Below are 14,084 nucleotides of genomic sequence, written 5' to 3' on the forward strand. Positions count from 1 at the left end.
AAGTCTAAGTACATATAATTTATCTTGAAGGTGAGCATGCTAGAAGCAGAAGGTGGTTTAAATTAGGCCACGCTCATCAATACCCAGATTTTCCTTTGATGACATGATTAAAGCAGAGTAACCACAACGGAAATGAGATTCATGAGAGCCACAGCAGGATATATATACAAGACATCCTGAAGGAGCTAGGAGCATAGCCAATCATCCGACGGGTAAAGGATTATATGTAGAAAGAAATGGCGAAGACACGTTGATAGAATGCCTGGTGAACAGTCCCCTGGAAAAGTCAAGGAATACACTCCAACTGGTAGCAGGAGCAGAGGAAGACCAAGGAAAAAACTTGATGATACATAGGCAAGCAATTCTTCTACGGTATCCCAGACGGGCTGAACAGCTCACTGGTCGAAGTTCAATGATCATGATATGTTTGGAAGGTAATTATTAGGGCTCGGCATTATATGTGAGTAAAATGGCCGAAATATGCATTAAATATGCGACCTTTTTTACCCCAAATATGGCCAAAATATGTGTTTTCGTTGAAATATTTGTAAAAAATATGCAACTTTGATATGGGTGTCATTTCGTAGCTGTTCGAAAACTGCGTTCAAAATTGTTGTCCAAATTTTACTCCGAGCAGAAACACCAAAGAAAAATGAAAAAAAAACAACAAAAATTCAAATTCGTAGAGAAAACATTTTCAATTTTTTAATTTTTTTCTATTTTCAATTTTTTTTTTCAATATGATTTTTTACAAGATTAAAAACGTAAAATGACCATTTTTTGAGCAATTTTTCTCAATTTGGCAAAATATGTGAAAATATGTGTGAAAAATACTCAAAATATGTAAAAATGTGCGTTTTTTCCAAAATATGTAAAATATGTAAAATGAAATTCGGCTCAAAATGCAGGGATTTTCCTGAAACGTAAAAGGCTTTCATTACTTTTAGAATCCGAGTTCACTGGCAAAATACATACCTATGCATTTGCATATTATGCCAAGCCCTAATAATTATTATGCATCTTTAGTTTCTATTGAAATTCATATTCTGATCAAGTGCTGTGAGACCAAGACAACTTAAGATGCCTGTGGAGATCAAAGTTGAGGGTTGGGTGTTTAGTTGAGGGGAAGTCAGAACGGGGGTTTCACTATTTCAACTTTGATCAGCTGTTATACTCTCCAACTATAATGAACCAATACGGCTCAAATTTATAAAGTAGCTTCCCATAAGGGTTCTTTACTACACAGGGTGACCAATACTATCAGCTGTGCACTCAAAGAATGTAAATTCTGTGCTGGAGTGTTCATCGATATTGCTCAGGCCTTTGACAGAGTTTGGCACCAGGGCCTAAAGCATAAACTTTGCAAATGGCTGAATAACAAGTATTATGACATATTATGCTCATACATCGAAGGCTGCCAGTTTAGTATGGCTCAGGGAGATGCTCTGTCCTCCTGGAGAGACTGAGAAGCTGGTGTCCCACAGGGAGGAGTCTTATCTCCAGTCCTTTATCTCCTTTTCACGGCAGATACTCTAGTGCCAGATGGAATAGTAGCTGCACTATTTGCTGATGACAAGGCCATTCTCTCAGTAAATGAAGATTATGAAAGGGCCATTACTTCATTACAAGCAGCAGTTGATAGAATTGCTGAGTGGATGAGGACATGGAAAATAGCTGCAAATTGTGGGAAATCCGTGCACATTGATTTCTCTCTACACACCCACCCCTACCTGCCAATCAGTATCAACAATGCAATTGTGCCCTACTCAAACTCTACTAAATACCTTGGTATGCATTTAGATTCAAGACTAAACAGGAGCCAGCACATTCGGATGAAAAAACTTCAGATAAAAGAGAAAATGAGGGAGCTGTACTGGCTCATGGGGCCAAAATCGAGGCTGAGTCTTGCAAACAAACACCTGTTATACCTGGCAATAGTCAGGCCAATCTGGTGGTATGGTATTGCGCTTTGGGGCTGTGCTCCAAATCGAATATCCTGATAATACAAAGGTGCCAGGATATTATCCTACGAACAATGACTGGAGCATACTGATAAGAATGAAATGCTGACCTCCACAAGGACCTGGGAATTAGCTACATCTCTGAGGAAATCTGCAGACACGCTGAATGGCATGAACATAGGCTACACAGCCACTGCAACCCCAGTGTCATCCAGCTTTTAGACAACTCTAACAATATACGCAGGCTGAAGAGATTCAAGCAATAAAAACTCTGATGGATGTCCAATGTGGCAGGGATCAGGGAATTTGGAAAAAAATAAGGGTTCTTTACCTATGCTAAAAATTTGAGCGCGATTGTCACTGTAGTGGCTCTCTGTAAGAAATATTCAGAAATGTTTGTTATTATTTTCCGTTGTTATTTATTCTTATCAAATATACATACATTACGACTCATCAGTTCTTTCAATTCCAATTTCATATGTACCATCACAGTACAGTCACAGTAGCTTTTGCTCAGTGGAATGAAATGTAAATGGTTCTGACTTACCCCGATTTGGAGTAGTCAGAACATCTACAAAATTAATTGGTGATGATTAGGATTCGACCCTCATCAATGTGCAATACGTCGAATAATATGTTTTCAAGGTTGTGGAATCCGAGGTCGTGGCAACCGAACCTTGAGTTACTTTTTAGGGTCAAATGCTAATTAAGATCACCATTTGGGGAGAGGGGGTTGTGGCTCACTCTGCCATGTGGAAGTAAGAACAGTTATGAAATGAGCTAACTAATGATTACTTGAAAATTGAAATATGTACCTTCCACTCAAAAACATGGATGTGTATGAAAATGGCGATCAGTAGAAATCTCCCCCTCCTGCCCCTTAATTCCTCCATAGTGGCATTTTGGCTGTCTTTTTGGTAACTTCAGAAAAACAATTAATCTGACAATTTATTGTAGAATACAAAAATGTATTTTTGTCAAAAATTAAAAAACTCATGTAAGGAGAAAAAATATTATCATCTTCTGAAAAAACAAAGCAAAAAAATCCCTAAAACATAGTATACACCACTTCAAAATACACATCTGACATCATCCTGCAGAAGAGAACACATAATATTGCCCAATTGTCTAGTTTTTTTTTTCCAAAACGTGTTGTGAATTCTGATTTTATATAAAATACTGTCAACTTCGAACATCGGTGGTACCATATAAAAAAACATTGCGATAAATAAAAAACAAAGGAACTTCTTACCTTCCTCATTCTACCAAAAAACCAACTCCAGATGAGTTCACAATAATTCTGTCCACCCTGTATCTGATATCCCTTACCAGCTTTACATCTACATACTTAATGTTGTTTATTTATATCTGTTGCTTTTAAATTGTTCAAGTTTTCTATGGTTTTACACATCTCAAAAGGTGTTGTGGGGTGGAGGAATATGTAGTCTTGAACCTTTTCAGGTAGATCTGAGAGGGGGGGGGGATACATGGAGAGTTTAGTTTTTCAGAGGTGTCTTGGGAATGGTGGGTAAAGCAGTCTTACTAAAGTCATTGGCTAATTTCTCATTTGTTGTCCTATTAATTAGATCGCTAATCAAAGGTTTGTTTTTTGTATCTACCATTAATCATATTTCATAATATTGTTCAATTTACCTTGGGAGTAATAAGAGTGATTTTCTTTTTTTTTAAAACTTGATACTTCCATTATTTTTATCAACTTACCTATAATTAATTGTGAGGAATGAATAGCACCTCATTTTAAAGATCTGGTATCCTACCTTCAATTAGCATAAGAACACTTTGAAAAATAAAATCTTAAAGAGGAACTATTTCAATGTTTGGAAAACATTTTGAGTTACTTATAACCTTTCATTAAAGTTGATGTGGAGGCGAAAGGAAGCGTCTAAAAAAATTTCATGATAACAAAGTTGTAGAGAATTAAATTTTCAATCGACATGATGTCGTTAGTTTTTTTCTAGAGTGCTTAGTTTTTGAGTTTTTCTCAAAGAACTAAGATTTCATTACGTGTGCAAATTCATTTTTCTGAAAAGTGATCAATTAAAAAAAAATTTTCTATTTGGTACAAACCAATAAAAAATGGACTCCTTGTGACTATTTATAACTGACAAACATTCAATACAATCAAAACCGTTTAACACTTTGTATGTACGAAATTTGTTCAAAAAAAGTTGGAATTTTTTGAGATGTAAGTACCCTTATAACTCCAAACAACTTTGCAATGTTGTAGAGATTTTGAGTTAGGCCATTTGCGTTTTTTACAAGATCTAGATAATGTACCCAACTCGAAGTGTTATTTTTGGTTGGGGGGGGGGGGGGGGGGTCATACAAACCCCAAAAATGCAAAAATGTCAAAATTGATTTTTTTTTGAGATGTAACATTATTACTCCCGAGGTGCGATTTAACGTTTAAAAAATAAGTTGTGCACACACATTGCGCATGTGCACCAGAGTACCTACCAGTAATAATCTGCTGCTTAAAACGCAGCTCAAAAGCGGCTGTTTGAGCGGCTGTCTTTATAAATGTAGCCGCTTCTAGCCGCGACTTTTCACAAGTGAAAACTGGCAAATGAATAAAAACTGCTGCAATATTCGCAGGTCAAAGAGGCTATGTAAGTGGCTGCTCTTTTATAAAAATAGCTGCTTCTAGCAGGCGTTTTTTCACCGGCAATTTACTGCCATTTTCCCAAGCCTTTTAAGTGGCAGTTTCTGTGAAAAAAGGCGAGTTTCGGCGGAAAAGCGGCGAATCCATTGTTAAGTGGGAAGCTAAATTATTATACCTACCCCATAAATTCCCTTAGTGAAGTTGTTTTCTGTCATTGATCAGTTCCGTGTAGTTCATCGATTGAAAACATCTGTAAAAATATCTCTCTCTTTGTTCACAACAACAAGTCCCGTCCACGGATACCAGTTTGTATTGGCATTTTTTTCAATTCTTTGGTACTTCGATATTGATGTCAAAATCCATCAATCTATCAAAATTGTCAATAATGACCTAAAAATTGTCACCACTGTGTTCCAACATATTTCAAGAACCATATCTTTCAATATTTGGGAATAATTAATAAGAAATATTTGCGAAAAAAAACACGAATTTATTCAAAAATGAGCAATTTGCAAACTTTCAACCGCTCAGTAGAACTCCCAGTGTGGTTCTGGATTTTGACGCCGATAGCATAAATCAACGCAGAATCTCAAATGCAAATACTTTCACTTGGAACTAGTCAGTTTTTCCAAAAAAAAGGTTAGGTAGCGACATGACCCAAAAAAACACGATCATTTTGAAAATGTCTTCTCTTTGAGGACACATTTCTTACCTCCATGAGCCCCTCCGAAGCGATCCACCCTATTCTACATAGTGCATGAATATTAGATACCTATACCAAAAAATAAACCAATAAGTAACCTGTAAAACGAGAGACAACTGGTCGCATCAAAAAATTCATCCTATCTCTCTCACTGACTAGGATCTTTTTGCCAATAGATTTTCACAAAATCAAGATTAGTATCAAAAAATTCACCATCAGGTCAAACTTCAGGCGCTGAATACGATTTTTCTATTTTTTGGATACATATTTTTAAAAAGTAATTAGGTAAAATTCGATCCAAATTCCATGGAAAATTTGGAAGATAAATACACCCTGTTCAATCTGAAAGATCAATTCAGAAAAGCAAACAATTAAACACAATATTTAATCTTGAAAACTTTTTATTCAGTCAATTACTGATAATTGCATCGGCAGTATGTGATTTAAAACAAGAATACCGCATGTCAACAAAAATCTCACCATCAGAAATCTTTTTCCTCCATACAAGGAAGGCTCCATAAAAGATTAGCATTTTTATAACCCGCAACGCCGTAATATCTAATGTGTAAATAACTACTTGAATTTGTTGATACCAAGAATGCGCGTCTACCATTTCTTCCTACTTCTACTCTATTATTTTTAATTCGAACCCAGAATTCTCTCCATTCCGTGGGAGACACCTGAGATTCTTCCAAAAATGTTTCAACTCTTCCTGTTTCTACATTTTTCGTATTTCGGAGCCATGATGTGTGGTTATTATGACCATGTGTAGCGCTCAGTACTATTTCATGAGCTGGGTCTCCATCTTTAGTGAACGCCTCTTGTGAAAACAGCAGATTAGCGTCGCGATTGCCTTTCACTTGGAATTTTAGCTCAACTGTGCCATCATTTCCTTTAGTGATTGGAAAAACTCGGTCGTATACGTAATCTCTGGTTTTCACAATATTACAAGTACACTGAAAAAAATAGATAGTACATTTTATAACACAATTTTGGCACACTGACATACTACAGTCATGAGTCATCACAAAAAATTGTGGTAATATTGCTAATGGGTCATTCCACGTCAATTCGACTAAAAAGTGGTAGGGGGTTCGGCGATTTTTTTGACATTTTTCCTGTGGAAAGACCTTCCGAAGGAATACCATTGGCGCAAATCGCAGCCCTCTAGCCCATTTTTAAAGGCAGCCAGGTGGTGTCAAAGTTTTCAGTGAACCCAAAATATCATCCATTTCAGCCGTGGATTACTCGATAACCGCGATACCTACCAAAATGGAACTTCTCCCCATAGTTAAGGGTTATGGAAGGCTTTTTGGCGGCATCTAGCGGTATCATAAAAATGAGTGTTGCCACTTTTTTTCGTACAAAAAATTAGCTCAAGAAGTTTCGAAATGTAGTTAAAAAATCGCATTTTTTCGCAAACTTTCAATTTTTTTAAATCGACTTTGCGACATATGTAGTGCCATCCTAATTTTTCAATATGTTGTTCAGCATGAAAAGTTGTCCATAATATATTTTTTAAAGAATTTTTGAGAGTCGGAACCATATGAAAACTACGTTTTGAAACTTTTTGAGCTAATTTTTTGTATGAAAAAAAGTGGCATCATTGATTTTTATGATACCACCAGAAAGCCTTTCAAAAGCCTTAACTATGGGGAAAAGTTCCATTTTGGTAGGTATCGAGGTTATCGAGTAATCCACTGCTGAAATGGATGATATTTTAGGTTCACTGAAAACTTTGACACCCCCTGGCTGCCTTCAAAAATAGGCAAGAGTGCTACGATTTGCGTCATTGGTCATCTCTTCGGAAGGTCTTTTCACAGGAAAAATTTCAAAAAAATCGCCGAGCCCCCTACCACTTCTTGGTCGAATTGACGTGGAATGACCCTAATATTACAGATATTAAAGAGTAAAACGCATCACTTGTATAGCATCTTGAAGGTGTGGCGAAAAATAACATATGTACCTACATAAAATGTAAAATTTCTGATACTGTAGGATGAAAATTGCAACATTGTATGGTACCTAATATGTATTCAAATAGATACAGTATGTATGTGAGAAAAATTAGCTTTTCACGCGTTTACATCAAACGATCCGGGATGGTAATACAAACTCGATTGCAGTGTAAGTAGGTAATCATTGCTATACTGTGTGGTGAAAGAAGATGTACGTATAGCTACGTACATACTAGGTAAGTATAGTACCTAATCAATACATTTCAATTATGTACAAGTTACCAAACAGTACCGTAATTTGTACTGGTTTCTTCCCAAGAATGCAGTTTACTATATTTGTTGTACAAATTACCTGACACATTTGTCTCATTGCAGGACAACATTCACAATCGGATTCTGGATCGTCTGTTTCCTGTGTTGTGATTGGACAATTATCTACAAAAAACGAAGATGGTAAGTGCGGGAAATTACATATTGCGGGTATACTTGATAGGTAACAATTGATACCTAATTGTTCAAACCAATTTTTTGATAACATTTTGAATTATTTTGTTTTAATTAAGTCCATATCTTGGAGATTTTTGTACAAATATCGAAATTTCAAAACATTTTCCAGACATGCGCTCTCACTTATCAACCAAGCAAAGGTTGCAAATACAAGTACCGTCTATATACTTAAATAAATATTTTAGGCAGCAATCTTGTAACCTTTACATAGGCTACAAGCAAACTCATAACGTTTTGGCAAAAAGGTTACATCTAAAAAAAAAAAAAAAAACGGTTTTGACATTATTTTTTGCATTTTTGGTGTTTGTATGACTCCCCTCAACCAAAAATAACACTTTGCGTTGGGTACATTATCTAGATCTTGTAAAAACGCAAATGGCCTAACTCAAAATCCCAACAACATTGCAAGTTGTTTGGAGTTATAAGGGTACATCTCAAAAAATTCCGCTTTTTTTGAGTAAATTTCGTACATAAAAAGTGTTAAAAAACAGTTTTGATCGTTTTGGATGTTTGTCAGATAGAAATAGTCACAAGAAGTGTATTTTTTATTGTTTTGTACCAAATGGAAAAAATTTAAATTGATCACTTTTCAGAAAAATGAATTTGCACATAATATAGGCTAATAAAATTTTAGTTTTTTGAGAATTAGGCTACTCAAAAACTAAGTACTCTAGAAAAAACTAACGACATTATGTCAATTGAAAATTTAATTCTCTACAACTTTGTTCACATAATTTTTTGTTTTGGACGCTTTCTTTCGCCTCCAGATAAATTTTGATGAAAGGTTATAACTCAAAATGTTTTCCAAACGTTGAAATATTTCCTCTTTAAGATTTTATTTTTCAAAATGTTCTCCTGCTAAATGAAGGTACGATTGCAGATCTTTAAAATGAGGTGCTATTCATTCCTCACAATTAATTATAAGTTGATGAAAATAATGAAACAAGTTTTTGAAAAAAAGAAAATCGCTTTTCTGTAAAATTTCACTTTTTTGAGATGTAACCTAACCTTATTGCTCCCAAGATGCGATATACACTTTCATTTTTTTGTCAATATCCAAATAAGTGCATGGCCTACGCAGTGCATCCAAGAATCCAATGTCTGTGGGGGGAAGGGGTTGATGCATCGAATTGAAGTCCATAAAAGTAGCGCAAATGGCGCGAAATCCAATATTCCTTAAAAAACATACAACAAACAATACGCCCATTTTCTCGTAAATTTTGGAACCATCCATCTTACCCGGTTTGACACCAATGACTCCAGACACTGCATTTGTGATGATTAAAACAACACCAATCGCGTAAATCTGTGAAAGCAGTTTGAATAATTAATCTTACAATTGTCACTTTCCAGCACGGGTGAGGGAGGGCAGGGAGGAGAAAGAAATAGATTGAACTTGCAAAAATATTTCATCGGGCACAAGTGGCCAAGGCCAACAATAACTAAACTAAGCACCTTCAACTTACAAGCAACCAAAAATAACTGGCGAATTAAAATTTTCTATTTTTATTAGGGTTCCCCCACCAAGGGGAACCCTATTAAAATCGCTTTCAAGAATTCTTCAGTGCGCCGCGTTATTTAGAAAAGTGTCTTATGTGTTGCGTATTACGCTACACATAGACACTTTTGTATTTGCCAAGTCACTTTCAGTTTCTTCAACAAAACTCTTTGCTAAGCATTTTCAACTTCGTACTTTTTGACATTTTTAGAGTTTTTGCGCGAAGCGCGAAAAAACTCTATTGTAATCACTTTTTCATGGTAGTCATCGTAGTCATCGTAGTCATCGTAGTCATCGTAGTTTTCGTCGTCATAAATCTTTTTGTAGATTTGTAAAATGCTAAGCAATATCCATTAAATATATATCGCTACGTTTTTTTTTTCTAAATTCCCAATAAAATTCAAAATATTACTGTTGATAATATTGATGATAATGAAGAGCGAAGAAGTATTTAATAATACGTTCTAAGTTCCGACCAGTTTTCACTTTTTATGGTTATTTTTGAAGGAAATAGCGCATTCTGGAACCATTACAGTACTATGAAAAAAAACAACTTTTGCTGGAGGTTCTAGATCGGCTTTAAAGTTGACGCTGCAGAGCAGCAAAAAAAAATCGAGGAGCTCTTTTCTTTGTTTAAAGAGGTGCCAATACCAAGTTCGATCACGATTTCGTTTCTGCAATTGTTTGAAAAAGTTTACACGAATATAACTACAGTACTATGAAAAAAAACAACTTTTGCTGGAGGTTCTAGATCGGCTTTAAAACAGTCGCAATCGATTCGGGAGCTAAAGGAGAAACCATTGGAAGATAACATAAGGAAAACGAGTAATCAAATAATAAAAAAACATATATGTCACTAAAAAATGTCACCTATATATTCAAAAATTTTTGATTTTTTTGGATTAATTTAGATTCGATGGATTCGGCACTTTTTTCAAGTATTATTGAAAGTGTGAAAAAAGTTGACGCTGCAGAGCAGCAAAAAAAAATCGAGGAGCTCTTTTCTTTGTTTAAAGAGGTGCCAATACCAAGTTCGATCACGATTTCGTTTCTGCAATTGTTTGAAAAAGTTTACACGAATATAACTGATGCGAAAATGAGAAATAAAATCAAAAGGGGGTTATTTGAAATGAGCATGGCCGAATAATTTATTGTGTATTTTGGAAAGAACTTTAAATCACCTTACGATTCAAATAAAAGAATTTTCTGCAACGAGTTAATTTTTTCAAAAACTGTCTTAAAATGTCATTTTTTACGTTTTTTCTGAAAAAATATGCGAGATAGTTGAAAATGTATACAATAAAACTTTTTCAAAATCAAATTTCTACCTTAAAATTATTTCAACAATTTGGTAAAAATAGCTGCTTCAACGAAGGATGAGAATTATTGTAAAATTGCTTCGGTTGAAGAGTGACTTTTGGATTTTGAAAACATCGTCTACATCAATTTAAATTCAAACTTATCCTGAACTTTATTTTTTTAAATACCTTTTTTTTTAATGATTCAAGTGAATACATTATACCTCAAACGCAAAAACTCTTTTGTAATCAGCGATTAGCTGATGGCTTGTTTCATTTCAAATTAAATTGAAAGATAAAAGACGTGTTTAAAATGAAGGAAAATTTCAAAAATTTGTAAACAAATGGAAATTTATGAGTTGTAGTAATGAATGACATTTTTAAACATGACAGCATTTCAAAATCAGTAGGTCCGCTGTTTTGCGCTGTTGTTACCAAAAATTTGTGATTTTTCTATGTTGGGTTTGGTGGAGACACTTCTTTTACTTCCCATACTCAGTAAAACTGAAAATAATTTTCAGTTTTGCTGAAAATTGAAAGCGCTTGAATGAACCTAATACGATAATGTCCAAGTGTAATATAAAAAAGAATAACCAGATCGTCATTTCATTACTATATGAAGTAGAACAAGCATAATCCAATTACAGGAATATAATTCCCAAATATGTAGTTACTTTTCTTTGATTACCTAAGTATATGAAAATTAAAAAAGAGTATTCTTTATCCAAAAATAGGGAACCCTGTTGCCAGGTCCCGAGGACCTCGTTTGTTTTCAATTACTTAAAGCAAAAAACACGCTCTTATTTCAAAAATTACTTCACTTTGAGAAATCCTGTTTCAGCACCATGTACGGCGAAGAGGATCAACATTTTTCTAAGAGTGAACTTTTTTGCCAATTTTCATAAAAATCCAGCTCATTATGCTGTTTTTTCATTTCATCATAATGCACATGCCACGTTTTTGCTTTCATTTGCCTAGGTACTCATAATATGCTAATGAACAGGGCTCGGATTTTTATGCTGGAGCATATTTTTCGTATGCATAGAGGATAGGGAATTTTTCAATTATCTCCACGATTCATGAAATTTCAAGTAAAATGAGCCTGCTAAGTACAGGTAGGCAACCTGCAGGGAATTACTTTTAGGCCGGTGAGATAATTCAAATAAGAAGAAGTCTCTTTTCTTTTACCGACCTATAATTGACCTGTTTTCTAATGCATCTAACGTACGAAAAATTCGTGCCCAGCCTGGGAATCGAACCCAGGCCCTCCTATAGGTCGGTAAAAGAAAAGAGACTTCTTCTTATTTGAATTATCTCACCGGCCTAAAAGTAATTCCCTGCAGGTTGCCTACCTGTACTTAGCAGGATTTGTGTATTCGGCACATACAAAACCTCCGATGTACCTAGTCTTTGTACTGGTCTCGGAAACGTACCTTGTTTGATAATGCATCTAAAACGGCGATTAATCTCGTTGCCTCAGTGGTGTAGTGGAATGCACGCTGGACCGGCAATCCGGAGGGCCTGGGTTCGATTCCCAGGCTGGGCACGAATTTTTCGTACGTTAGATGCATTAGAAAACAGGTCAATTATAGGTCGGTAAAAGAAAAGAGACTTCTTCTTATTTGAATGTAAAATGAGCCTAATTTGTTGCAGCATATTTTGGCATATTTCTCCATAAAAGCATATAATAGCATATTTTGGCATTTTTTAGGGAATATTTAAGCGCATATTTTGGATTTTTTAGGGAAAGAATATCCGAGCCCTGTTCATCATAATTCCATCATTTTTGAAGACATACTTAGCTGGGTAAATGAAATTTAAATGTTTATCAACCAGAAAGAAATCAATGCACCTTATCAAACTCGACTAATGAATATATCACGTAGGTATCTGAAATTTTTTTCTGTTTTTTTCCTATTATGTACGAGGGTAATCTCAAAAGTAAGTTTCGCTATTTTTTTTCTCCGGAACTACTGGACCAAACTGGATGAAATTTTGGGAATATTTAATTTTTGATTTGCTGGTAACACTGTAATTTTTTCAAGTCCCTATGTTGAAGTGATCGCGTGCAGTTGCTTCTCAAACATTGAGGGAGGATTTTTCCTGTACCTGGCCTCAAAATACCTTACATGATACGATTATTCAAGTCTATTGGAAAAATTTGATTCAAATTCATGAGGAAATGTGTCCAGTGCATGGACCAAACGTTGTGAGTGTCCAAATGGGGAGGAATTTGTCAAAATGAACTTACGCCTCAGAAAATTTGCAATTTGAGGTGAAAAGGTCGCCTCAATGACAGTCTGACGTCATTTGACAACATTCAAGGCATAAGTGATGCGCTCGAGGAATATTTCCACTATCAACGCACCGTTCGGACACTCGCGACGTTTGGTCCATGCACTGGACACATTTTCCCGTGAATTTGAATCAAATTTTTGCCAGCAGACTTGAATAATCGTATCATGTAAGGTATTTTGAGGCCAGGTACAGGAAAAATCCTCCCTCAATGTTTGAGAAGCAACTGCACGCGATCACTTCAACATACAGACTTGAAAAAATTACAGTGTTACCAGCAACTCAAAAATTAAATATCCCCAAAATTTCATCCAGTTTGGTCCAGTAGTTCCGGAGAAAAAAAATAGCGAAACTTACTTTTGAGACTACCCTCGTACCTACATATTACTTAGTAGGGGGCTTACGGCCCCCTGGCCGCTTCGCGGCTCAACGCCCGTACAGCGTTTTTAGTTTTCGAGATAATTTAATTCAAAATTGTGTAACTGAAATTGGAAATTAGAATTCAAAATAGCTCAAAAACTAAGCACCTTAGAGGTGTAATGTAAGTGAGGAAAATGTTCAACATTTAATGCTCTTTAAAATGAGACATTAACCACCTTCATCGTTTTTTTTCGTTTTTGATCTTATTGAAGAATAACCAAAAAAAACGGCAAAAACAACCCATTTCAACTCGAAATTTGGGCCCTTCAACTTCAAAATTTGTAGGTCTGATAATTTGTATCCTATTGTAGAAACATTAAGGTTTTGATTTTAAAAAAATTAGCTTTCTAGGTGCCATAGAACGGGCTAAATAATTTTTTTTGATTTTCACGTATTTTTCGGAGACTTTTTGGGAAGGCGCTTTATAATATAGATTTCCCCAAGCTCATACTGATCGTAAGACACCACTGCGTGTATTGAAATGCGAAGAATGTGTAGACTATTCACTTACCCACTTCACGTTTACTCTCCTATCCATTTGATGTGAATCACGTTTACCTTGAATTTGAAAAACCACGTAAAATTTCTTCCAAGTTTGACCGAAAATTATTCCAACGTACGTACCTAAACTTACTAAACTCGAGTTAAAACTTTAATGCTGCACGTCTGATTGTGTATGCAAAAAAAGAGTGTAAATTGTTATAAAGCATTCACCGTATTTTTATATCAATCAATTCCATGAACATTGTATAGATTGCTGGTTTGCCTAGCCTTGAAAATTACCTAATCAAGTTTCAATAACTGTTGTGTGAAATCCATTT

General features: G+C 35.2%; 1 protein-coding gene and 1 non-coding gene across 2 annotated transcripts; one reads left to right on the forward strand and one right to left on the reverse strand.

Moving 5' to 3' along the window:
• Nucleotides 1–5,670: 5,670 nt before the first annotated feature.
• On the reverse strand, nt 5,671–13,988 carry LOC135839158 (uncharacterized). The gene is made up of 4 exons (XM_065355059.1): nt 13,775–13,988; nt 8,992–9,058; nt 7,598–7,680; nt 5,671–6,243 (listed from the first exon to the last, which is right to left on the reverse strand). The coding sequence occupies exons 1-4, from the start codon at nt 13,799–13,801 to the stop codon at nt 5,770–5,772; spliced, it is 651 nt and encodes a 216-aa protein (XP_065211131.1). The 5' UTR covers nt 13,802–13,988; the 3' UTR covers nt 5,671–5,769.
• Nucleotides 12,021–12,095, forward strand: TRNAA-GGC (transfer RNA alanine (anticodon GGC)). Its single transcript has one exon. It is a non-coding gene; the product is annotated as a tRNA-Ala (tRNA).
• Nucleotides 13,989–14,084: the final 96 nt, after the last annotated feature.

Source organism: Planococcus citri, chromosome 3 (genome assembly GCF_950023065.1).
Source record: "Planococcus citri chromosome 3, ihPlaCitr1.1, whole genome shotgun sequence".
Lineage (NCBI taxonomy): Eukaryota > Metazoa > Arthropoda > Insecta > Hemiptera > Pseudococcidae > Planococcus > Planococcus citri.